This window comes from Nerophis lumbriciformis, linkage group LG38 (assembly GCF_033978685.3).
Source record: "Nerophis lumbriciformis linkage group LG38, RoL_Nlum_v2.1, whole genome shotgun sequence".
NCBI lineage: Eukaryota > Metazoa > Chordata > Actinopteri > Syngnathiformes > Syngnathidae > Nerophis > Nerophis lumbriciformis.
This window is the reverse complement of record NC_084585.2, coordinates 9688018-9713760: the sequence shown is the minus strand read 5'-3', so window position 1 is coordinate 9713760 and position 25743 is coordinate 9688018. Positions and strand designations below refer to the sequence as shown.

Here is a 25743-nt window from a genome sequence, read left to right as displayed (position 1 = left end):
ACATGCTCTCCCTGAGAGAGCATGAGGAGGTTGAGGTGGGCGGGGTGGAGGTGTGGGGTTAGGGGGTAGCGAGGGGTGTATATTGTAGCGTCCCGGAAGAGTTAGTGCTCCAAGGGGTTCTGGGTATTTGTTCTGTTGTGTTTATGTTGTGTTACGGTGCGGATGTTCTCCCGTGGGTTCACAGTGTGGCGCATATTTGTAACAGTGTTAAAGTTGTTTATACGGCCACCCTCAGTGTGACCTGTATGGCTATTGATTAAGTATGCCTTGCATTCACTTGTGAGTGTGTCAAAAGCCGTAGATATTATGTGATTGGGCCGGCACGCAAAGGCAGTGCCTTCAAGGTTTATTGGCGCTCTGTACTTCTTCCTATGTCCGTGTACACAGCGGCGTTTTAAAAAGTCGTTAATTTTACTTTTTGAAACTGATAATTTCCGATATTACATTTTAAAGCATTTATCGGCCGATAATATCGGCAGTCCGATATTATCGGACATCCCTAGTTAAAAGTATTTTTTGCAAACCAGTATTTATAGTCTGCAAATGATGTGTTGTTGTTGAGTGTCAGTGCTGTCTAGAGCTCGGCAGAGTAACCGTGTAATACTCTTCCATATCAGTAGGTGGCAGCCGGTCGCTAATTGCTTTGTAAATGTCGGGAACAGCGGGAGGCAGGGTGCAGGTAAAAAGGTGTCTAATGCTTAAACCAAAAATAAACAAAAGGTGAGTGCCCCTAAGAAAAAAGCTTAGGGAAGGCTATGCAGAACTAAACTAAAACTGAACTGGCTACAAAGTAAACAGAAACAGAATGCTGGACGACAGCAAAGACTTACTGTGGAGCAAAGACGGCGTCCACAATGTACATCCAAACATGACATGACAATCGACAATGTCCCTACAAAGAAGGATAAAAACAAAGTAGAAGCGGGAAATATCGCTCAAAGGAAGACATGAAACTGCTACAGGAAAATACCAAAAAAAGAGAAAAAGCCACCAAAATAGGAGCGCAAGACAAGAAGTAAAACACTACACACAGGAAAACAGCAAAAAACTCAAAATAAGTCAGGGTGTGATGTGACAGGTAGAGACCGTACACCTACTTTGAGACAAGAACTATAGTGATGCATGCTTGGTTAAGGTTTAAAGTCATATCCAACAATTGCGACTTTTTATTGTCAATTGAGTTTTGTTTTTTAATGGTTTCTGCTGGTGGTGTGCCTCCACATTTTTTCAACGCAAAAAATGTGCCTTGGCTCAAAAAAGGTTGAAAAACACAGGTGTAGAGCTCGGCAGGTTAACCATGTAATACTCCATGTCAGTAGGTGGCAACAGGTAGTTCATTGCTTTGTAGAAGTCGGAACGCGTCGAGGATGGTTTGTCGTGATCCCGATATGCAGAGCACAGCGGGAGACGGTGTGCAGGTAAAATGGTATGCAATGACTGAACCAAAAATGAACAAAAGGGGAAGGAAAAGGCACTGAAGCTGAGGGATGGCTATGCAAAACGAAAGCAAAACTGAACTTGCTACAAGGTAAACAAAAACAGAATGCTGGACGACAGCAAAGACTTGCAGCTTGTGGAGCAGAGATGGCGTCCACAAAGTACATCCGGACATGACAATCAACAGTGTCCCCACAAAGAAGGATAGCGTACGCACAACTTAAATAGTCTCGCAATAGCGAGACTATTTAGGCAATTCAGGCAATAGCACTCAAAGGAAGGCATGAAGCTGCTCCAGGAAAACAAACAACAAAACGGGAAGGAAGGGTCACCAAAATAACAGCGCAAGACAGGAACTAAAGCACTACACACAGGAAAACAACAACAAACTCAAAATAAGGCACGACAACCTGTTGGAGTTTCATTTTCTAACCTTTACTGCTGGTGGTGTGCCTCCGTATTGTCTTTATTAAAAAAAATGTGCCTTGGCTCAAAAAAGGTTGAAAAACACTGGTTTATACCAATAACAATTAATAACAGTAGCGATGTCTCAGTATGGTTTGAAATTCTGTCCGTCCTCTCACATCCAGAGCCAAACTGACACCGAATGAAGGGACCAGGTCCAACCCATCCAAACGTCACCGTGACCGCCTGAACTTGGAGCTGGACAGGCTTGCCAGGTTGCTGCCTTTCCCCGAGGATGTCATCTCCAGCCTGGACAAACTGTCCATCTTAAGGCTCAGTGTCAGCTACCTCCGCACCAAGAGTTTTTTCTCAGGTGGGTAACACTATACGGTTTTGGTTCTCAGCTCAGCTCAGCCTACCATTGTGTAAATATTTAAAAATACAGTAAATGACTGTCTAAAAGTGTTAGTATAACACAGCACACAACATGTTTATCTGTCGTGTTGAGGCAGCATAGTCGGGCTGCACAATTCTGGCCGAAATAATCATCCCAATTATTTTGATCAATATTGAAATAACGATTATTCAATGATGTTAGGTAAACATAGTGTTTCTCGCAAGTCGACAATTTACTAGCAGTAATGGGGTCTCGGAGGTGGAAGAGGTTCGTGAACGTGACATAATTCCTAATGTAATAGTCTAATAAAAGGGCTAAACAAACAATATCCATGTATTCAAAGCGATAACAATTAGGGATGTCCGATAAATGCTTTAAAATGTAATGTCGGAAATTATCGGTATCAGTTTCAAAATTAACGGTATCGGTTTCAAATAAGTAAAATTTATGACTTTTTAAAACGCCGCTATGCAGAGGTGGGTAGTAACGCGCTACATTTACTCCGTTACATCTACTTGAGTAACTTTTGGGATAAGTCGTACTTCTAAGAGTAGTTTTAATGCAACATACTTTTACTTTTACTTGAGTATATTTATAGAGAAGAAACGCTACTTTTACTCCGCTACTTTTATCTACATTCAGCTCGCTACTCGCTACTAATTTTTATCGATCTGTTAATGCACGCTTTGTTTGTTTTGGTCTGTCAGACAGACCTTCATAGTGCCTGCGTTTCAACAAATACAGTCACTGGTGACGTTCACTCCGTTCCACCAATCAGATGCAGTCACTGGTGACGTTGGACCAATCAAACAGAGCCAGGTGGTCACATGACCTGACTTAAACAAGTTGAAAAACGTATTCGGGTCTTACCATTTAGTGGTCAATCGTACGGGATATGTACTGTACTGTGCAATCTACTAATAAAAGTTCCAATCAATCAATCAAAAGTGTGAAGGAAAAAAGACCCTTTTTTATTTTAACCGTACATCCCGTCAAAAGCCTAAAGACTGACTGCACAGTTCCTGTCTTCACAATAAAAGTGCCGCTCCATCGCGCGTGCGCTTTCAAAATAAGAGTCTCCGAAAGCCAGTGCAAACAAGCTAGCAAGCTAGCAAGCTACGGAGTTTGCCGCCAATGTATTTCTTGTAAAGTGTATAAAAACGAATATGGAAGCTGGACAAATAAGAAGCCAAAAACCAACCACTTTCATGTGGTATTAGACAGAAAGGAGGAACTTTTTTTCTCCTCCATTTGAAAACGTGGACGTTATCAGCACTACTGTCTGATTACAATCAATGCAAGTCATCAGAATCAGGTAATACACCAACTTATATTCTTGTTTTCATGAAAGAAAGGAATATATATGTGTTAAACATGCATGTATATTCATTAAAACACCTTTAACATGTAAACTAAAACGGCAAAATAAATAAATATAAATTATATACTGTATTTATCAATGTATGTATACATATATATATGTGTGTGTATATATATATATATATATATATATATATATATATATATATATATATATATATATATATATATATATGTGTGTGTATATGTTACTCATCAGTTACTCAATACTTGAGTAGTTTTTTCACAACATACTTTTTACTTTTACTCAAGTAAATATTTGGGTAACTACTCCTTACTTTTACTTGAGTAATACATCTCTAAAGTAACAGTACTCTTACTTGAGTACAATTTCTGGCTACTCTACCCACCTCTGCCGCTGTGTACACGGACGTAGGGAGAAGTACAGAGCGCCAATAAACCCTAAAGGCACTGCCTTGCGTGCCGGCCCAGTCACATAATATCTACGGCTTTTCACACACACAGGTGAATGCAAGCATACTTGGTCAACAGCCATACAGGTCACACTGAGGGTGGCCGTATAAACAACTTTAACACTGTTACAAATATGCGCCACACTGTGACCCCACACCAAATAAGAATGACAAAAACATTTTGGGAGAACATCCGCACCGTAACACAACATAAACACAACAGAACAAATACCCAGAACCCCTTGCAGCACTAACTCTAAAGTCGCTACAATATACACCCCCCGCTACCCTCTACCCCCCCTAACACTGCCCACCTCAACCTCTTAATACTCTCTCAGGGAGAGCATGTCTCCCAAATTCCAAGCTGCTGTTTTGAGGCATGTTAAAAAAAATAATGCACTTTGTGACTTCAATAATAAATATGGCAGTGCAATGTTGGCAATTTTTTTTCCATAACTTGAGTTGATTTATTTTGGAAAACCTTGTTACATTGTTTAATGCATCCAGCGGGGAATCGCAACAAAATTAGTCATAATAATGTGTTAATTCCACGACTGTATATATCGGTATCGGTTGATATTGGAATCGGTAATTAAGAGTTGGACAATATCGGAATATTGGATATCGGCAAAAAAGCCATTTTTGGACATCTCTAATAACAATGATATTTTGTTCATCATTAGTATTAACATTTCATCTTTTGATCATTACATGATGCCTTTAGCTCTATTTATCCATTTTGTTGTTTTTTGGGGGCCATGAGAGAGAAAAAACGGCCACACTCTGTGGGTGCCCTGTCCATCATCAATTGAATACCCCCACTTGACCTAATCATAAACTTGATCATTTGTAGTGTGAAACATGTATATTCCATCCATCCATTTTCTACCCGTTTGGGGTGGCGGGGGGTTCTGGAGCTTATCTCAGCTGCATTACATGACAAAATAGAAACATTACATTAAAGTTAAAGTACCACTTATTGTCACACACACACGAGGTGTGGTGAAATTACCCTCTGCATTTGACCCATCCCCTTGTTCCACCCCCTGAGGAGGGTTGCGCTCAGGAATCATTTTGGTGATTTAACCCCCAATTCCAACCCTTGATGCTGAGTGCCAAGCAGGGAGGTAATGGCTCCCATTTTTATAGTCTTTGGTATGACTAGGCCGGGGTTTTGAACTCTCGACCTACCCATCTCAGGGCAGACACTCTAACCACAAGGCCACTGAGCCGGTTTTTTCTTATTACATTTCCGTATTCCATGGATTCATAGACATATGCATATGGAAGGGGTGCATGAATACCAATGGGGAGCAAGTCTCGCGCATATAGGCGCTCAACGATAGCTGACTGACTAGCAACTTCAGGGAGACTAGCAGAGCAGCGTGTTGTGCTAGCGTCCACCCGCCTGCCATTTAATAACATTGGTGGGCCTTTACCGCACGCCGAGGACTCCATGAAAGTGAAACCAGGCACAGGAGTTGCCGGCTGACAAAGTTGACATGGTCATGGAGCTCTGTGCACATACACAATAGTCTCTGGCATGGGCGGTTGCCATCCATCCATCCATCCATCCATCCATCCATCTTCTTCCGCTTATCCGAGGTCGGGTCGCGGGGGCAGCAGCTTGAGCAGGGAAGCCCAGACTTCCCTCTCCCCAGCCACTTCGTCCAGCTCCTCCCGGGGGATCCCGAGGCGTTCCCAGGCTAGCCGGGAGAGATAGTCTTCCCAGCGTGTCCTGGGTCTTCCCCGTGGCCTCCTACCGGTCGGACGTGCCCGAAACACCTTCCTAGGGAGGCGTTCGAGTGGCATCCTGACCAGATGCCCGAACCACCTCATCTGGCTCCTCTCGATATGGAGGATCAGCGGCTTTACTTTGAGCTCCCCCCGAATGACAGAGCTTCTCACCCTATCTCTAAGGGAGAGCCCCGCTACTCGGCGGAGGAAACTCATTTCGGCCGCTTGTACCCGTGATCTTGTCCTTTCGGTCATGACCCAAAGCTCATGACCATAGGTGAGGATGGGAAAGTAGATCGACCGGTAAATCGAGAGCTTTGCCTTCCGGCTCAGCTCCTTCTTCACCACAACGGATCGATACAGCGTCCGCATTACTGAAGACGCCGCACCGATTCGCCTGTCGATCTCACGATCCACTCTTCCCTCACTCGTGAACAAGACTCCTAGGTACTTGAACTCCTCACTTGGGGCAAGATCTCCTCCTCAACCCGGAGATGGCACTCCACCCTTTTCCGGGAGAGAACCATGGACTCGGACTTGGAGGTGCTGATTCTCATCCCAGTCGCTTCACACTCGGCTGCGAACCGATCCAGTGAGAGCTGAAGATCTTGGCCGGAGGAAGCCATCAGGACCACATCATCTGCAAATAGCAGAGACCTAATCCTGCAGCCACCAAACCAGATCCCCTCAACGCCCTGACTGCGCCTAGAAATTCTGTCCATAAAGGTTATGAACAGAATCGGTGACAAAGGGCAGCCTTGGCGGAGTCCAACCCTCACTGGAAACGTGTCCGACTTACTGCCGGCAATGCGGCAATGCGGCTAAACAAACAATATCCATGTATTCAAAGCGATAACAATTAGGGATGTCCGATAAATGCTTTAAAATGTAATATCGGAAATTATCGGTATCAGTTTCAAAATTAACGGTATCGGTTTCATAAAGTAAAATGTATGACTTTTTAAAACGCCGCTGTGTACACGGACATAGGGAGAAGTACAGAGCGCCAATAAACCCTAAAGGCACTGCCTTTGCGTGCCGGCCCAGTCACATAATATCTACGGCTTTTCACACACACAGGTGAATGCAATCATACTTGGTCAACAGCCATACAGGTCACACTGAGGGTGGCCGTATAAACAACTTTAACACTGTTACAAATATGCGCCACACTGTGAACCCACACCAAATAAGAATGACAAAAACATTTCGGGAGAACATCCGCACCGTAACACAACATAAACACAACAGAACAAATACCCAGAACCCCTTGCAGCACTAACTCTTCCGGGACGCTACACTATACACCCCCCGCTACCCTCTACCCCCCCTAACCCCGCCCACCTCAACCTCTTAATACTCTCTCAGGGAGAGCATGTCCCAAATTCCAAGCTGCTGTTTTGAGGCATGTTAAAAAAAATAATGCACTTTGTGACTTCAATAATAAATATGGCAGTGCCATGTTGGCATTTTTGTCCATAACTTGAGTTGATTTATTTTGGAAAACCTTGTTACATTGTTTAATGCATCCAGCGGGGCATCGCAACAAAATTAGTCATAATAATGTGTTAATTCCACGACTGTATATATCGGTATCGGTTGATATTGGAATCGGTAATTAAAAGTTGGACAATATCGGAATATTGGATATCGGCAAAAAAGCCATTTTTGGACATCTCTAATAACAATGATATTTTGTTCATCATTAGTATTAACATTTCATCTTTTGATCATTACATGATGCCTTTAGCTCTATTTATCCATTTTGTTGTTTTTTGGGGGCCATGAGAGAAAAAAAACGGCCACACTCTGTGGGTTCCCTGTCCATCATCAATTGAATACCCCCACTTGACCTAATCATACACTTGATCATTTGTAGTGTGAAACATGTATATTCCATCCATCCATTTTCTACCCGTTTGGGGTGGCGGGGGGTTCTGGAGCTTATCTCAGCTGCATTACATGACAAAATAGAAACATTACATTAAAGTTAAAGTACCACTTATTGTCACACACACACGAGGTGTGGTGAAATTACCCTCTGCATTTGACCCATCCCCTTGTTCCACCCCCTGAGGAGAGCAGTGAGCAGCAGCGGTGGTTGCGCTCAGGAATCATTTTGGTGATTTAACCCCCAATTCCAACCCTTGATGCTGAGTGCCAAGCAGGGAGGTAATGGCTCCCATTTTTATAGTCTTTGGTATGACTAGGCCGGGGTTTTGAACTCTCGACCTACCCATCTTAGGGCAGACACTCTAACCACAAGGACACTGAGCCGGTTTTTTCTTATTACATTTCCGTATTCCATGGATTCATAGACATATGCATATGGAAGGGGTGCATGAATACCAATGGGGAGCAAGTCTCGCGCATATAGGCGCTCAACGATAGCTGACTGACTAGCAACTTCAGGGAGACTAGCAGAGCAGCGTGTTGTGCTAGCGTCCACCCGTCTGCCATTTAATAACATTGGTGGGCCTTTACCGCACGCCGAGGACTCCATGAAAGTGAAACCAGGCGACAGGAAATGCCGGCTGACAAAGTTGACATGGTCATGGAGCTCTGTGCACATACACAATAGTCTCTGGCATGGGCGGTTGCCATCCATCCATCTTCTTCCGCTTATCCGAGGTCGGGTCGTGGGGGCAGCAGCTTGAGCAGGGAAGCCCAGACTTCCCTCTCCCCAGCCACTTCGTCCAGCTCCTCCCGGGGGATCCCGAGGCGTTCCCAGGCCAGCCGGGAGAGATAGTCTACCCAGCGTGTCCTGGGTCTTCCCCGTGGCCTCCTACCGGTCGGACGTGCCCGAAACACCTTCCTAGGGAGGCGTTCGGGTGGCATCCTGACCAGATGCCCGAACCACCTCATCTGGCTCCTCTCGATGTGGAGGAGCAGCGGCTTTACTTTGAGCTCCCCGCGGATGACAGAGCTTCTCACCCTATCTCTAAGGGAGAGCCCCGCCACTCGGCGGAGGAAACTCATTTCGGCCGCTTGTACCCGTGATCTTGTCCTTTCGGTTATGACCCAAAGCTCATGACCATAGGTGAGGATGGGAACGTAGATCGACCGGTAAATCGAGAGCTTTGCCTTCCGGCTCAGCTCCTTCTTCACCACAACAGATCGATACAGCGTCCGCATTACTGAAGACGCCGCACCGATCCGCCTGTCGATCTCACGATCCACTCTTCCCCCACTCGTGAACAAGACTCCGAGGTACTTGAACTCCTCCACTTGGGGCAAGATCTCCTCCCCAACCCGGAGATGGCACTCCACCCTTTTCCGGAGGGAACCCACACAGTCACGGGGAGAACATGCAAACTCCACACAGAAATATCCCGAGCCTGGGACTTGTCTACTTCTTATTGTCTCATGAACTGAACTAACATCGTAAACCGGAAGTGCCCAAGCATTTTCCCATCGCCACAAGGTGTCAGTAATAGTCCACAATCAAATGGGCATAACAAAATCTGTTTAATTTAGATATGTAATCCTCCATGTTAAAAATCTAGGCGAGAGGAAAAAATAAACGATCGTTAACTGTTGCTGCTTGTTGTCACTTATTCTGCAGCCGAGTAGTCGCAAGAATGATCTCTGGGATCACTAGCGCCCTCTACCACCAGGAGGCGGGATTACTGTGAGCCTCAGCCAGTGCGTCTTCGCAGCAGTTTTGTGATTGCCTTGCACAAGAAATACGTTACACACATGCAGTTGTTGACAAAATACACTGTACATTATATACCTCAGCTAACTAAACTATAGCATACCTGCCAACTACTCCGGTTTTCCCGTAATTAGTACGGTTTTCATCAACCTATTCCGGGTTACGGTTGCAGTGATAAAAAATACGGTTTTTCATTAATTAAAAAAAAAAAAATTTTTTTAAGTTTTATTCACGAAATCGCGTAACAACAATGACAATCGACACTGCTTCCCGTAACTTCCTATCGAGCCATTGGAATGCCATGCGCGAGGCTATTTATAGCACCGCTGCCAAGCACGAGGCACCAGTTGCCATTGTTTCCAAACGAGCGAACGATCATGGAATCAGCTGGAGAAAAATCGCAAACGAGTCTTAAACCGAAAAGAAAACTGCAGTCATTCCGTGAAGAATATTCAAAAGCCTATCCGGGAATAATTATCCGTTCCAAAAAGGGTGAAAACTACGCGAATTGCACCTTGTGCAGACAAGATTTTTCGATCGGACACGGAGGAATTAGCGATATAAAAGACCACGTTGGGACAAAAAAACACAAGTCTAATGCCGTTGCTAGCGATACAAGTGGAAAACTTTCAACGTTTTTCGTCGCCCAAACAGATTCTTTGGATGTGATAAATGCCGAAGTTTTATTTACGGAGGCAATAATTGAGCATGGACTTCCAATCGAATGAAGTTAGCTTACCATGTTTACAGTATGATAATTGTGATAGAAATGTGAATTTTAGGCACAGAATATTTTTTACAATTGAACAAGGCAGTAGATTATACAAGCTTGGACAGAAAGTTAATAATGACACCAATTTTTTTTTTAATGGAAATGTTTAGTACTGTTTTACCATTTGTTTACTGTAAAAAGTGTTTATACTGTTTATACTTTCAATTAACAAATTGAAGTCTTGTGAAAGGTTGACAGGATAACTGGCATTAACTGTCAAAATAATTTCAAACTATTGAAGTTAGCTTACAGAATAAACATGTCAATCAACCCATATGATTTTTGCTGTAATATTTTTGTTTTGAAAAGTCACTGTGACTGATAGAAAAGTGATGGTTTTAGCAACATTTTAACCTGTCTGAATGCTAATAATCATTTTGCGTCGGGGGGGCGCTGAACCCCCCACCAGGACTTTGTCCTGGACATACCGGGGCCTGCGGCCCCTGGACCCTGGCTACTAGGTTTTTCTGATTTCAAAAGTTGGCAGGTATGCTATAGAAATGTATAATATAATTCATATAGCAATACGGTCTCACTGCACAGCAGGCCAGCAGTTAGCCGAGTCATTGCGCAATCCATGTTGAGGCTCAACTGGCTGGTGATCACCGCAAGTCTCTTCTCAGTATTTGAACGGCAAATGTAAAAATTCTGCGATTTTGAATAAAAATAATCTAAAACTGGTGAAGTTAAATGGAAAATAACTTTATAGTATAATCACTGGATACATATAACAATTTAATTATTTTTTTTTCTTTTTACATTTTTTTTCTTTCCATGATGGCACGTGAGGCCCCGCCTCACCTGCCTCCCCTGACTGCACGTCACTGATCCCCAGGTGCATGTCTTTGGGGGTGGGAGGAAGCCGGGTTACCCGGAGGGAACCCACGCAGTCACGGGGAGAACATGCAAACTCCACACAGAAAGACTCCATTTAGAAAAAGAGCCACCACCCTGACACATCACGCACCAAAATGTCACCCTCACACCACCTACCCAGGTGTCTGCCATTGGACACACTAAAAGTGCAGTACCCCGAGGGAGTTGAAAGGACGGTGGTAAGCAGTTAACCCTTGAAGGGTTAGTGCAAGACAAGCCACAAGAACTGTGAAGCCAACATACGAGGGCCGTGGAGTGGCCCTCCACCCAGCAGCAATGCATACTTCAGCACAATGCCAAGCAGGAGCCGACTGCCAGGCATATAACACAGAATATATCCTATTCGGAATCTTTATTATTACAAAGTTTTACATTTCATGCTGTTTAACTATGCAGAAGATTTGAAACATGTTGGACTCTCATCCGGACATTAGGATATATATCGGTTGTAGAGATGTTTGTACATAAATCTCCCCAGGTGCCTGTCCTGACAGTTTCTATCGCTTGTCAAGCCAAGTGCATCATATAATAGAAAAAACATATCAGCCTGACAGTACAGAAATCAGGAGCAGGTCAGCCCTAGGGCTGCTCAGTATATTGAGTTTTTAAGACAAGGGGTTCTGACTCTAGAGCAGGGGTGCTCACACTTTTTCTGCAGGCGAGCTACTTTTCAATTGATCAAGTCGTGGGGATCTACCTCATTCATATATATAATTTATATTTACTTATTTATGAAATATATGTTTTTGTTAATAAGTTAAAGGTGTTTAATGATAATACAAGCATGTTTAACACATATAGTTAATATTGTTAATAAATTAAAGGTGTTTAATGATAATGCAATCATGTTTAACACATAGTTAATATTGTTAATAAATTAAAGGTGTTTAATGATAATACAAGCATGTTTAACACATATAGTTAATATTGTTAATAAATTAAAGGTGTTTAATGATAATACAAGCATGTTTAACACATATAGTTAATATTGTTAATAAGTTAAAGGTGTTTAAAGATAATGCAAGCAAGTTTAACACATATAGTTAATATTGTTAACAAGTTAAGGTGTTTAAAGATAATACAGGCATGTTTAACACATATAGATTCCTTTCTTTCATGAAGACAAGAATATAAGTTGGTGTATTACCTGATTCTGATGACTTGCATTGATTGGAATCAGACAGTGGTGCTAAAAACGTCCGCATTTTCGAATGGAGGAGAAAAAAGTCCTCCTTTCTGTCCAATACCACATGAAAGTGGTTGGTTTTTGGCATCTTATTTGTCCAGCTTCCGTACTCCTTTGTATACACTTTACAAGAAATGCATTGTCGGCAAACGCCGTAGCTTGCTAGCTTGTGCACGCCAGCTTTCTGAGACTCTTGTTTTGTTAGCGCAACTGTGCAACTGTGCAGTCGGTCTTTGGAGTTTTGACAACAGGTACGGCGCCAGAGTCTGTTGAAATAAAGTGTTTCTCGCCTTCCAGTCGGTAATTTTAATGAGCTGGCAGCAGCCAGCGTCATCTCAGAAGACCCTCGGGTGCCGTGAATGTCAATCAAGTGACGAAAGTGACGTCATAGTGAAGATTTATGATCGCTCATTTTTAGGACTATTTTTTTAATGCCTGGCTGGTGATCGACTGACACACCCTCCGAGATCGACCGGTAGCTCGCGATCGACGTAATGAGCACCCCTGCTCTAGAGTGTGGCTTTTTTTCTTGGCCAGCAGCATGTTCTAAAAATAACATATATGAAATATTAATGATTAATATTGTTAAAATGTACCCTAATTTGCTTTGTCACCTATAACACAAAGCTAAGATAGCAATGTTTTATTCTAATAGCTTAACATAAACAGTATTGACCTACCGTATTTTCCGCACCATAAGGCGCCCTGGGTTATAAGCCGCGCCTTCAATGAACGGCATATTTCAAAACTTTGTCCACCTATAAGCCGCCCCGTGTTATAAGCCGCATCTAACTGCGCTAAAGGAATGTCAAAAAAACAGTCAGATAGGTCAGTCAAACTTTAATAATATATTAAAAACCAGCGTGATGTGGGCGCGCACGGAGTCGTATATCAACATGGACGGAGCTGCGTGAAAAAAGCCACCCGGCCTCTTCGCGTAAACTTACCTTAACCACTCGCTCATCTTTTCTTCATCCATCCCTTCGAGTTAGCTTTTATGATGACGCCGGCTGGAAAGGTCTCTTTTGGCAAGGTCTTCCTTTTGAATATCACCATGGGTGGAAGTTTCTGGCCATTAGCATGGCAAGCTAGAACCACAGTGAAGGATGACTTCTCATTCCCTGTGGTGCGAATATTCACCGTACGTGCTCCCGTTGTATCCACAGTGCGGTTCACAGGAATATCAAAAGCCAGTGGAACCTCGTCCATGTTGATAATGTTCTCTGGCCGGATCTTTTTTTCAGCTATCTTGTTTTTACAATATGCACGGAAAGTAGCCAGCTTTTCTTGAAAGTCTTTAGGCAGTTGCTGTGAAATAGTAGTCCGTGTGCGGATGGAGAGATTGCGTCTTTTCATGAACCGGATCCCTGTCGCTTAGTAGGAGCCATTTTGTGGTCTTTACAGATGTAAACACACAAAGGAAATGAAACGTGATATCCGCGCGCTTTTTCTTCTTCTACGCGGGCGGGTGGTTGCTTACAGTAGAAGAAGAAGCGCTTCCTGTTCTATGGGGGCGGGTGCTTATTTTGGCGGTTGCTTGCGTAGAAGAAGAAGCACTTCCTCTTCTACGGGGAAAAAAGATGGCGGCTGTTTACCGTAGTTGCGAGACCGAAACTTTATGAAAATGAATCTTAATATTAATCCATATATAAAGCGCACCGGGTTATAAGGCGCACTGTCAGCTTTTGAGAAAATTTGTGGTTTTTAGGTGCGCCTTATAGTGCGGAAAATACGGTACATTGGATTTCTTTCTTTAACGCCAAAAATATATCGAGGTGGCTAGCCAGCATCCTACAGTTTTTCTGTATGCAGGCCTTGGTGGAAACTATTTTTCATGGTCTGCGTACTAGTCTGGACTTTTGGGTTTGGCTTTCATTAGCTCCGGCTTTAGTTTATCTTTTTTGTTTATTTCCTTTTTCCTGTTTTGCACCATTTGCTGCAGCTTTCTGTTTGGAGCGTTGTCACTACACCTGTGTTGTAGTCCCAATTAGCAAAAATGTCAGTTCAGTCTTTGTGTTTGCATCTTGCCCGATCATTGACTTATTTACCGTTGCTGCTCCACAAGAACAATAGTATGTACATACTTTAAATATAATGTGATATACGTAGAGAAGGTTACAAATAACTACAATAAAATAAATAAAATACATTGTGATCGTGTAGTGCAAATAGAATGTAAAAACAATGACAGCAAACCAAACCGAGGTAACTGTTGTAGCTATTGCAGCTTCGGACATACTGAGTCTGAGCCAGTGATCTGCTGCTTCGCCTCTAAGGTGGTGAAAGTTAGTGTTAGATGATAAATTATGCATCACACTTGTATAGTAGAAGGTTGTGGCCAGAAATCGAGAAGCTGGTCAACTATGACATTCAATTTAGTTCAGAAGACATCGCGAGGATCAACACTTTAAAAAAAAAAAAAATGTATCCATCCATCCATCCATTGATACCGCTTGTCTCATTCTCAAGGCTAAATTCATCATCCAAACAGAAAACACAAGTCGCATAATCCGCTTACCACTCAGGGTCTAAAACTCTAAACTATCCTCCTAATATAGTCAAGCTCAAAAATATAAGGTTCTAGATCATCATCTGTCCAAAAATAGTCGTTGTCTCTCTTGAAATCTGCCATGGTTATTAATAGTTGTATTTTGTTGAAGAAAATAGCGAACAGTGTGATGCGAAGTGAAATCAATGCGCTGCCATAATGCTTAAAATGACCAAAATATGTAAATATTACATGTTATTACAAATGTGACTATTACTACACGAATATGAAGTGTTGACATTTTTGGATGTTTTTTTTTATAGAAAAACTAGGAACATAGCAAAACAGTCACAATGTCCACTCTCATTGAATCAATCAATGTTTATTTATATAGCCCTAAATCACAAGTGTCTCAAAGGGCTGCACAAGCCACAACAACATCCTCGGTTCAGAGCCCACATAAGGGCAAGGAAAAACTCACAAACCAGTGGGATGTCAATGTGAATGACTATGAGAAACCTTGGAGAGGACCGCAGATGTGGGTGACCCCCCCCCCACCCCCACCCCACCCCCCATTAGGGGAGACCGGATGCAATGGACGTCGAGTGGGTCTAGCATAATATTGTGAAAGTCCAGTCCATAGTGGATCTAACATAATAGTGAGAGTCCAGTCCGTAATGGATCTAACATAGTAGTGTGAAAGTCCAGTCCATAGTGGATCTAACATAATAGTGCGAGTCCAGTCCATAATGGATCTAACATAATAGTGTGAAAGTCCAGTCCGTAGTGGATCTAACATAATAGTGAGAGTCCAGTCCGTAGTGGATCTAACATAATAGTGAGAGTCCAGTCCATAGTCGGGCCAGCAGGAGATCATCCCGAGCCGAGACGGGTCAGCAGCACAGAAATGTCCCCAACCGATGCACAGGCAAGCGGTCCACCCCAGGTCCCGACTCTGGACAGCCAACACTTCATCCATGGCCACCTTCCACGCAGGAGAGGGGGGGCAGAAAAGAAAAGAAACGGCAGATCAACTGGTCTAAAAAGGGGGTCTATTTAAAGGCTAGAGTATACAAATGAGTTTTAAGATGGGACTTAAATGCTTCTACTGAGGTAGCATCTCCAACTGTTAGTGCTAGAACATTCCATAGTACTGGAGCCCGAATAGAAAACGCTCTATAGCCCGCAGACTTTTTTGGGGCTCTGGGAATCACTAATAAGCCGGAGTTCTTTGAACGCAGATTTCTTGCCAGGACATATGGTACAATACAATCAGCAAGATAGGATGGAGCTAGACCGTGTAGTATTTTATACGTAAGTAGTAAAACCTTAAAGTCACATCTTAAATGCACAGGAAGCCAGTGCAGGTGAGCCAGTACAGGTGTAATATGATCAAACTTTCTTGTTCTTGTCAAAAGTCGAGCAGCCGCATTTTGTACCAACTGTAATCTTTTAATGCTAGACATAGGGAGACCCGAAAATAATACGTTACAGTAATCGAGACGAGACGTAACGAACGCATTGCCGTCTGATGGGATGTTTATTCTTTCAGCACAAGACTTGTGCACTCCTTGAGCTGGTAAATCCACAGTCCTCATGTAAAAAATGCTAAGAGCAAATGGGCACCTTACTGGGACTTCCTAGCGATGTTATTGTCAATGTCGATTGACAATAACAGGGGGAGGGGGGGGGGGCTGGGTTTGGTGGTAGCGGAGGGTGTATATTGTAGCGTCCCGGAAGAGTTAGTGCTGCAAGGGGTTCTGGGTATTTGTTCTGTTGTGTTTGTGTTGTGTTACGGTGCGGATGTTCTCCCGAAATGTGTTTGTCATTCTTGTTTGGTGTGGGTTCACAGTGTGGCGCATATTTGTAACAGTGTTAAAGTTCTTTATACGGCCACCCTCAGTGTGACCTGTATGGCTGTTGATCAAGTATGCCTTGCATTCACCGATGTGTGTGTAGAATATATTATGTGACTGGGCCGGCACGCTGTTTGTATGGAGGAAAAGCGGACGTGACGACAGGTTGTAGAGGAAGCTAAAGGCAGTGCCGGGTGGAAATTGGGAGAAATTCGGGAGAATGGTTGCGCCGGGAGATTTTCGGGAGGGGCACTGAAATTCGTGAGTCTCCCGGGAAAATCGGGAGGTTGAAACTGATACCGATAATTTCCGATATTACATTTTAAAGCATTTATAGATATAATAGATATTATCGGACATCTCTATTAATAACCCAGCATTATCTTTTTCAAATTCATGCATTTTGTTTTAGGAAAGACTAAAACACGATTAATTAGATTAATTTACTACAGATCATAAGTAATTACAGTTTTTGACAACGCTAATCTTTGTTTTCAATATTTCTATAAATAAATATAGTAATTAATTTTTTTGGGTTAAATGCTAATCAAAGAATGGTGTGTTTGTATTTTCAACTAAATTGTAAAACTGTCTTGTTCACGAGTGAGGGAAGAGTGGATCGTGAGATCGACAGGCGGATCGGTGCGGCATCTTCAGTAATGCGGACGCTGTATCGATCCGTTGTGGTGAAGAAGGAGCTGAGCCGGAAGGCAAAGCTCTCAATTTACCGGTCGATCTACGTTCCCATCCTCACCTATGGTCATGAGCTTTGGGTTATGACCGAAAGGACAAGATCACGGGTACAAGCGGCCGAAATGAGTTTCCTCTGCCGGGTGGCAGGGCTCTCCCTTAGAGATAGGGTGAGAAGCTCTGTCATTCGGGGGGAGCTCAAAGTAAAGCCGCTGCTCCTCCACATCGAGAGGAGCCAGATGAGGTGGTTCGGGCATCTGGTCAGGATGCCACCCGATTGCCTCCCTCGGGAGGTGTTTAGGGCACGTCCGACCGGTAGGAGGCCACGGGGAAGACCCAGGACACGCTGGGAAGACTATGTCTCCCGGCTGGCCTGGGAACGCCTCGGGATCCCCCGGGAAGAGCTGGACGAAGTGGCTGGGGAGAGGGAAGACTGGGCTTCCCTGCTTAGGCTGCTGCCCCCGCGACCCGACCTCGGATAAGCGGAAGAAGATGGATGGATGGATGGATGGATGTAAAACTGTCCTACTTTGTCAAAAATACCAAGCTTGCCATTCAGTCAAAAGTAGGATATGACTTTTGGGTCGTACCACCAAGGCCTAGTCTGCCTCCACTTCTCTCTTTCTCAAGTACAAGTATGACCCTTTGACGACCCCCAACTCATGGCAGTGTCTGAGTGCACCATTACTGGATTGTAGGTCAGCCTGTGTGCCTGTGGCCATGATATGACCTCCCTCCCAACGTCTCAGCCACACAGTAGTATACTGTAGCTCTGAAGAGGCGGCAGCACTACAATGTGTGGTGAGGAGCAGGGGGGAGGAGATGAAAGCTTTGGAGAATAACAACATGGATAATCCACTCACGCCGCTGTACAGACTTTTTGAAGAGGCAGACGGAGGGGAGCACGGGTGCCCACTTTTCAACTTTTGACTCTAGCAGCCACATCAAACCAACTGAAGTTATTTTGTCACAGCGAATGACAAAGTGATCTTCCATGTGACACTGTTGGTTCTGTCGTGATTCGGTTTCGGGCTGCTTCATTTATATTCTCTCCTTAAAAGGGAACTGCACTTTTTGGGGATTTATGCCCATCATTCACAATCTCTATGTAAGACTAGAAAACATATGTTTTTCTTTTTTTGCACTCTAAATTGTAAATAATAAATATTAATAAAAGTCAGCTAATAACAGAGTCAATGGTAGCTCTATTCTGCATAATCATCCCTCTAAAAAAACATCCAAACACCTCCATCAATGTTTTATATACCGTATTTTCCGGACCGTAGGGCACACCGGATTATAAAGCGCACTGCAGATGTGTCAAGACTTGGACTATGGCTTGGTTTGTTCTCCCGAGGTGCAAGTGAATTGGACTGGATATGACTTGAAGGTAAATACATGATTTAATAATGACACTCAAAGAAACAAAAGGCGCGCTCAAGGCGGATGTACAAACTTGACTAACGAAAACAAAAGACTTGCACGGGGGCAAAAAACTATGAACAACAAAAAAACACTAACTATGGCAATAATAAACAAAACTTACTTGGCATGGACATGAAGTGCGCAGAGGTGGACAGAGTGTGACAGGGGGCATAAATGCGGGGATGTCGTCAGGACGAACAACAGAAAATGAAAAGCTTAAATAACACAGACATGATTAACGAAAACAGGTGCGTGACTCAAAACGTGAAACACGTGCGTGACGTGACAGGTGAAAACTAATGGTTGCTATGGTGACAAACAAGAGTGCACAATGAGTCCAAACGTGGAACAGGTGAAACTAATGGGTAATCATGCAAACAAGAGGGAGTGAAAAGCCAGAAACTAAACAAAACATGACTAAAAACAAAACATGATTACACAGACATGACAAGATGAAAGGTATATTTTCGTATTTTCATATATTAGGCGCACCGGATTATAAGGCGCATTAAAGTACCGTATTTTTCGGATTATAAATCGCTCCGAAGTATAAATCGCACCGGCCGAAAATGCATAATAAAGAAGGAAAAAAAACATATATAAGTCGCACTGTAGTGTAAGTCGCATTTTCTGGGGAAATGTATTTAATAAAAGCCAACACCAAGAATAGACATTTGAAAGGCAATTTAAAATAAATAAAGAATAGTGAACAACAGGCTGAATAAGTGTACGTTATATGAGGCATAAATAACCAACTGAGAAGGTGCCTGGTATGTTAACGTAACATTTTATGATAAGATGTCACGTTCAAACACTGAGGACATCTATTAAACAAGACAAAAGGCAAGGAATCAAACAGAGACAGAATTCAATTTGGACTCAATATTGAGGAGAGACATGGCCACTGCACTCTCTGTACAGTCCTGCACCACGCTCTGACGAAGAAGGTTTTCGTCTCCTCTTTATTACAATATTTAATGTTCACGCACCAACACATGTCTCAGCAGGAATGGGGAGTATGTAAAACAGTCATTGTTTTCGGTCGCTTTGTAGACCAAGATGTGGGATTTCTCGGGCTTGGGCTCTTCCTGGATCCAGCTGGGGCAGGTGTTGGAGGACAATGGATAACCCCTCCCGTCTCTTGACCACAGTTGCTTCAAAAGGGCAGCGGGTCGTAAATAGCGTTGACTTCAAAGAGAGTTCGTTTAACACTTCAAAGAGAGTTCCTCTGGAAGTTGAGCAGATCCTGCCATCTGTCCGTGTTGAAATCCCAGTGGAGTTTTACGAGCCTTCTTCCTCTTGTTAGGCCTCGAAAGACAGCATTCATAATACAACGTTTCTTTTGTGATAACTTACAAACAATTATTCCAACAGTAAGAGTCATTCAAATAACTATAACATATAGAACATGCTATACGTTTACCAAACAATCTGTCACTCCTAATCGCTAAATCCCATGAAATCTTCTTTCTCTGTGTCGCTTCTAAACAACTCTGCCAACTCCAAAGGTAGACAATGCGCCGCTTCCTCTTCTATCGGTACGTCGCTTACATCAGAGTCATCGTCAATTGCAGTTCTAATTATTCCAGACTTTCTGAATCCGGACAGGATGGTTTCGGTTGTCACTGAAGCCCATGCTTTGTCGATCCATCCAATGACATCCAGAAAAGTTGCAATATTATTTGATATTTTACGGTAATGTGTTAATAATTTCACACATAAATCGCTCCAGAGTATAAATCGCACCCCCGGCCAAACTATGAAAAAAACTGCGATTTATAATCCGAAAAATACGGTAGTCACATTAGGATTTTTTTTTCTAAATGTAAAAGACTTCCTTGTGGCCTACATAACATGTAATGGTGGTTCTTTGGTCAAAATGTTGCATAGATGATGTTTTACAGACCATCTTTAAGTCGCTTTCTGACAGTCTCTTCAGGGTGCGCCGTCTTATTTTCGTGGCTCACCTTCGACAGCGTCTTCTCCCCGTCATCTTTTTTGTAGCGGTGTAGCGTGCAAGGACGGGAGTGGAAGAAGTGTCAAAAGATGGCGCTAACTGTTTTAATGACATTCAGACTTTACTTCAATCGATAACGGAGCAGCATCTCCTCATCCGCTGGAAATGTGTCCCGTGAAAAACTGTCCGCCCGGAACCCTCAAATAACTAAAGTTTCTTAGGTGAATTATGTAAACTCACTACACCGGTATGTTTTAGCGCTTTCATGGCAGATATAAGTAAAACTTTACACTGCTTTATATTAGAAATTGCAACAGTGGAGGATGAATGTCCCATAACAAGAAGATAGAGAAAAATAAGAAGCTTATCGACTACGGACTACAAAGGCGGATGCGTGCAATTTTTCAGGATTTAGGCAGATCTCAAATACAGATCTTCAGGACCAGAAGGTAAGAAAAGTTGGTTTTGCACAATATTGTGAAACAAAACGCCAGATGATATGTCTTACCTTATACCCACACCATAATAATACTCGTATGTTGAAGCACAGTACAATCCATCAAGCGGTGCGGCCTCATAGCTTACCAAAGTCGTACTAAAACATTTTGATAGATTTTTGAGCGCCGTGTGTAATGTTCTATATTTTCAATGGAGCATATAAAATGTTGGTGTTGTTTACTTGAGTCATATTGCAGTCTACACGTATCTCTTATGTGTGACTGCCATCATATTGCAGTCTACACATATCTCTTATGTGTGACTGCCATCATTATGCAGTCTACACATATCTCTTATGTGTGACTGCCATTATATTTAACAACAACAAACATAATACTCACGGCATACTTTGTGAGAGACAACAAAGACTACTTTGGGACGAATTATGATCCAGAACCCTATATTTTTAGCCTGAATATAAGGAGGATAAGCAACAAGTTTGAGAAGCTGTGTGCTAAACAGATGCAGCTTTAGTGAAATGTAGCAGTGTTGCTAAGTACGGAACAAACTATAGAAACTATAAACATAATAAAACAATCACTTACTGTACAATGTCTGCTCTCATTGGTATGGCGACTGATGGGATATTCATATCTTCCCGTTTAGATGAAGAGTTATTCATAATCCACACAAAGGGTTGAAAAATAAGTTGCCGCAAACAAGCGTCTTTTCATGTTGTTCTTCCCATCTCAGTGTCTAAGTTGGACGTCAATGTTGACCAACTTCTAGGTTTATTGGCACACCCTTCTACTATCCAGGTGAGAGGCATGGTTTATAACTTTTACCAACTTCGAGGCGAAGCAGCAGGAGCAGCTCACCGGCTCAAGATGTCAATATAGCCGCCTCTCTCTGCACCGCTAAAAATAGATTGTTGTGGTTAGCGCTTATAGTCATAATATTGCTAATACCTATTGGTTAATGTTCAGGTCAAGAGCTGTAAATGGAGTATTGTTGGCGGTTTTTGGATGGTTATCAAGAGGGCTTTGTGGGCGGGAAAAAAAAAGCTCTTGTTGACTCCAGTGTTAGCAAACGTTTGTTAACGTTTATTTACATTTTAGAATGCGTAAAAAAAGAAAATAATGTGTTCTTGCATACCTGCCAACTACTCCGGTTTTCCCGTAATTAGTACGGTTTTCATCAACCTATTCCGGGTTACGGTTGCAGTGATAAAAAATACGGTTTTTCATTAATTAAAATTATTTTATTTTTTTTAAGTTTTATTCACGAAATCGCGTAACAACAATGACAATCGACACTGCTTCCCGTAACTTCCTATCGAGCCATTCCGAATGCCATGCGCAAGGCTATTTATATTCAAAAGCCTATCCCGGAATAATTATCCGTTCCAAAAAGGGTGAAAACTACGCGAATTGCACCTTGTGCAGACAAGATTTTTCGATCGGACACGGAGGAATTAGCGATGTAAAAGACCACGTTGGGACAAAAAAACACAAGTCTAATGCCGTTGCTAAATTTGGATTTTAGCCACAAAAAGGTAATGACACCAATGTTATCTATTGGAATTGTTTAGTACTGTTATACTGTTAAAAGTGTTTATACTATTTATGCTTTCAAGTCCAAGTTGAAGAAATCTTGTTAAATGTTGACAGCATAACTACCAAAATACAGAAGTATGTCCTTAATATTTTTGCAGTGCTATTTCTGTTGAAAAGTTAAAATGATTACATTAGAGATGTGCTGTGCCACTTTTCAAGTGTCTGATGGCTTAAATTAATTAATTTTCATTAATTTTTCATATTTTGAATTCTTTTGAAAGGCTTACAAAAAAACTACATTTGAATTGTAATTCCATGCTATTGACAGGACTATTAATTTTAATGAAGTTAGCTTACCATGTTTACAGTATGATAATTGTGATAGAAATGTGAATTTTAGGCACAGAATATTTTTTACAATTGAACAAGGCAGTAGATTATACAAGCTTGGACAGAAAGTTAATAATGACACCAATTTTTTTTTTTATGGAATTGTTTAGTACTGTTTTACCATTTGTTTACTGTAAAACGTGTTTATACTGTTTATACTTTCAATTAACAAATTGAAGTCTTGTGAAAGGTTGACAGGATAACTGGCATTAACTGTCAAAATAATTTCAAACTATTGAAGTTAGCTTACAGAATAAACATGTCAATCAACCCATATGATTTTTGCTGTAATATTTTTGTTTTGAAAAGTCACTGTGACTGATGGAAAAGTGATGGTTTTAGCAACATTTTAACCTGTCTGAATGCAATCAATCATTTTGAGTCGGGGGGCGACCTGAACCCCCCACCAGGACTTTGTCCTGGACCTACCGGGGCCTGCGGCCCCTGGACCCTGGCTACTAGGTTTTTCTGATTTCAAAAGTTGGCAGGTATGTTCTTGTCTTACATAGGGATTGTGAATGATAGGCAAAATAAAAATAAAAAAGTACAGTTCCCCTTTAAATTGAGTATGTATTGATGTTGGATTGGTTTGAATAGGTTGAAAAATGTGGGAATTGTGCAACTTGAAAAAATGTCCCATTCATTTCAATGGGAACTTCCTGGAAATTCGGGATTTTTTGAAAATGATTAGGAGCATCAATGTCCTAAATGAGCTGAATTGGTTGGTGTTGTAATTTTTCAAATCGGTTGAGAAATGTCGAAGTAGTAACATGTTGAATTGAGAAATGGTATTACGGAATTCCTGGAATTTCGTGAAAACCGGGAATTTTTCCAGATAGAAAAAACAACTTTGTTTTTTGTCCTGATTAAGAGGAATGTTTTGATGGTGGCTCGGTTGAAAAATGTGCGAGGAGTAGCCGCCAGAAAAAAAGGAAAACCAGGAATTCTGGAAAATCCTGCAATTTTTTTTAACTTGAAAAAAGGGTAGTTTTAATTTCGATAATGGTGAAATGTGTTGAAGGTGGAATGGTTTGAACAGGTTGAAAAATGTGGAAATTAGGGAAGTTTGAAAAAATGGCCAATTCATTTTGAATGGGGAAAAATGTCCCGGAAAACCTGGAATTCTGGGAAATCTGGGATTTTTTGGAATTTGTCAAGTAAAAGCCTGCGATTCCTGAATAGGCTGAATAGTTTGAAGTTGGAACGGTTTGAATCGGGTGAAAAATGTGGAAGGTAGAGCGCGCCAAAATCTGGAGGAGAAGATTAATAATAAGTTGAATAATAAATAGATTAATTTTGGTGTATAGAACCATATGCTTTGGAGCATTCACACAATTACGAATAAATGTGTTTAAGCGCTCAAACTTTTCGCCTATTTTGTTTGCAGCGTGCTTTGATTGACTGAGAAGTTTATTGACATCTTAAAGAATTGAATCCATGTAATGCTTTAAAAAGGCAAATGGATGGCACAAAAAGCCAAAAGGCTTGTTTCCATTGTGGTCCATTAAACTCCCAAGAGTGTGCAAAACTCTTTGCTGCACTTGAAAGGCTCTTTGTTTCCTTCAGACTCGACCTGCTTATACAGTTTTCATCTTCAGGCTCTAAGGGACATAATGGCCCCTTGACGTTTCGTGTTTGAGGTCAGCGGTCACATAAGAGCCACTTTAAGAAACAGGGCTGTACAGGAAAGTGTAATAGTTTTGCGGCGGTCGTTTCCCAAAGATGCGGAAGGACGTCCTGAAGCAGCGTGTAGGTGAGAGTAGGGTTGTACGGTATACCGGTACTAGTATAGTATCGCGGTACTAATGAATCGAAAATGGTACTATACTCTGTTTGAAAAGTACCGGTTCGCCATATTTTTTTTTTAACGGGCATGACGGCGCGTCGTCATCACGTCGTGACATTGCTGCTTTTACGAAACTAAAGGAAACTAAGGAAATACGTCCCTGGACACATGAGAACTTAAATTATACCCAATGTATGACCCAGTAACTACTTGGTATCAGATCGATACCTACAGGTGTGGTATCATCCAAAACGAATGTAAAGTATCAAACAACAGAAGAATAAGTGATTATTACATTTTAACAGAAGTGTACCGTATTTTCCGCACTATAAGGCGCACCTAAAAACCACAAATTTTCTCAAAAGCTGACAGTGCGCCTTTTAACCCGGTGCGCTTTATATATGGATAAATATTAAGATTCATTTTCATAAAGTTTCGGTCTCGTAACTACGGTAAACAGCTGCCATCTTTTTTCCCGGTAGAACAGGAAGCGCTTCTTCTTCTACGCAAGCAACCGCCAAGGTAAGCACCCGCCCCCATAGAACAGGAAGCGCTTCTTATTCTACTGTAAGCAACCACCCGCCCGCGTAGAAGAAGAAAAAGCGCGCGGATATTACCGTACTTCATTTCCTTTGTGTGTTTACATTCTGTAAAGACCACAAAATGGCTCCTACTAAACGACAGGGATCCGGTTCATGAAAAGACGCAATCTCTCCATCCGCACACGGATTACTATTTCACAGCAACTGATATTCCTGTGAACCGCACTGTGGATACAACGGGAGCACGTACGGTGAATATTCGCACCACAGGGAATGAGAAGTCATCCTTCACTGTGGTTCTAGCTTGCCATGCTAATGGCCAGAAACTTCCACCCATGGTGATATTCAAAAGGA

General features: G+C 42.2%; 1 protein-coding gene across 1 annotated transcript in view; it reads left to right on the top strand.

Moving 5' to 3' along the window:
• Positions 1-25743, top strand: part of LOC133578043 (aryl hydrocarbon receptor-like) — a 74041-nt gene that overhangs the window by 6219 nt on the left and 42079 nt on the right. Inside the window, exon 4 of the mRNA XM_061932167.1 lies at positions 2028-2215. Within this exon, the coding sequence (XP_061788151.1) occupies positions 2028-2215 (188 nt within the window). The remainder of the gene's footprint in view (positions 1-2027; positions 2216-25743) is intronic.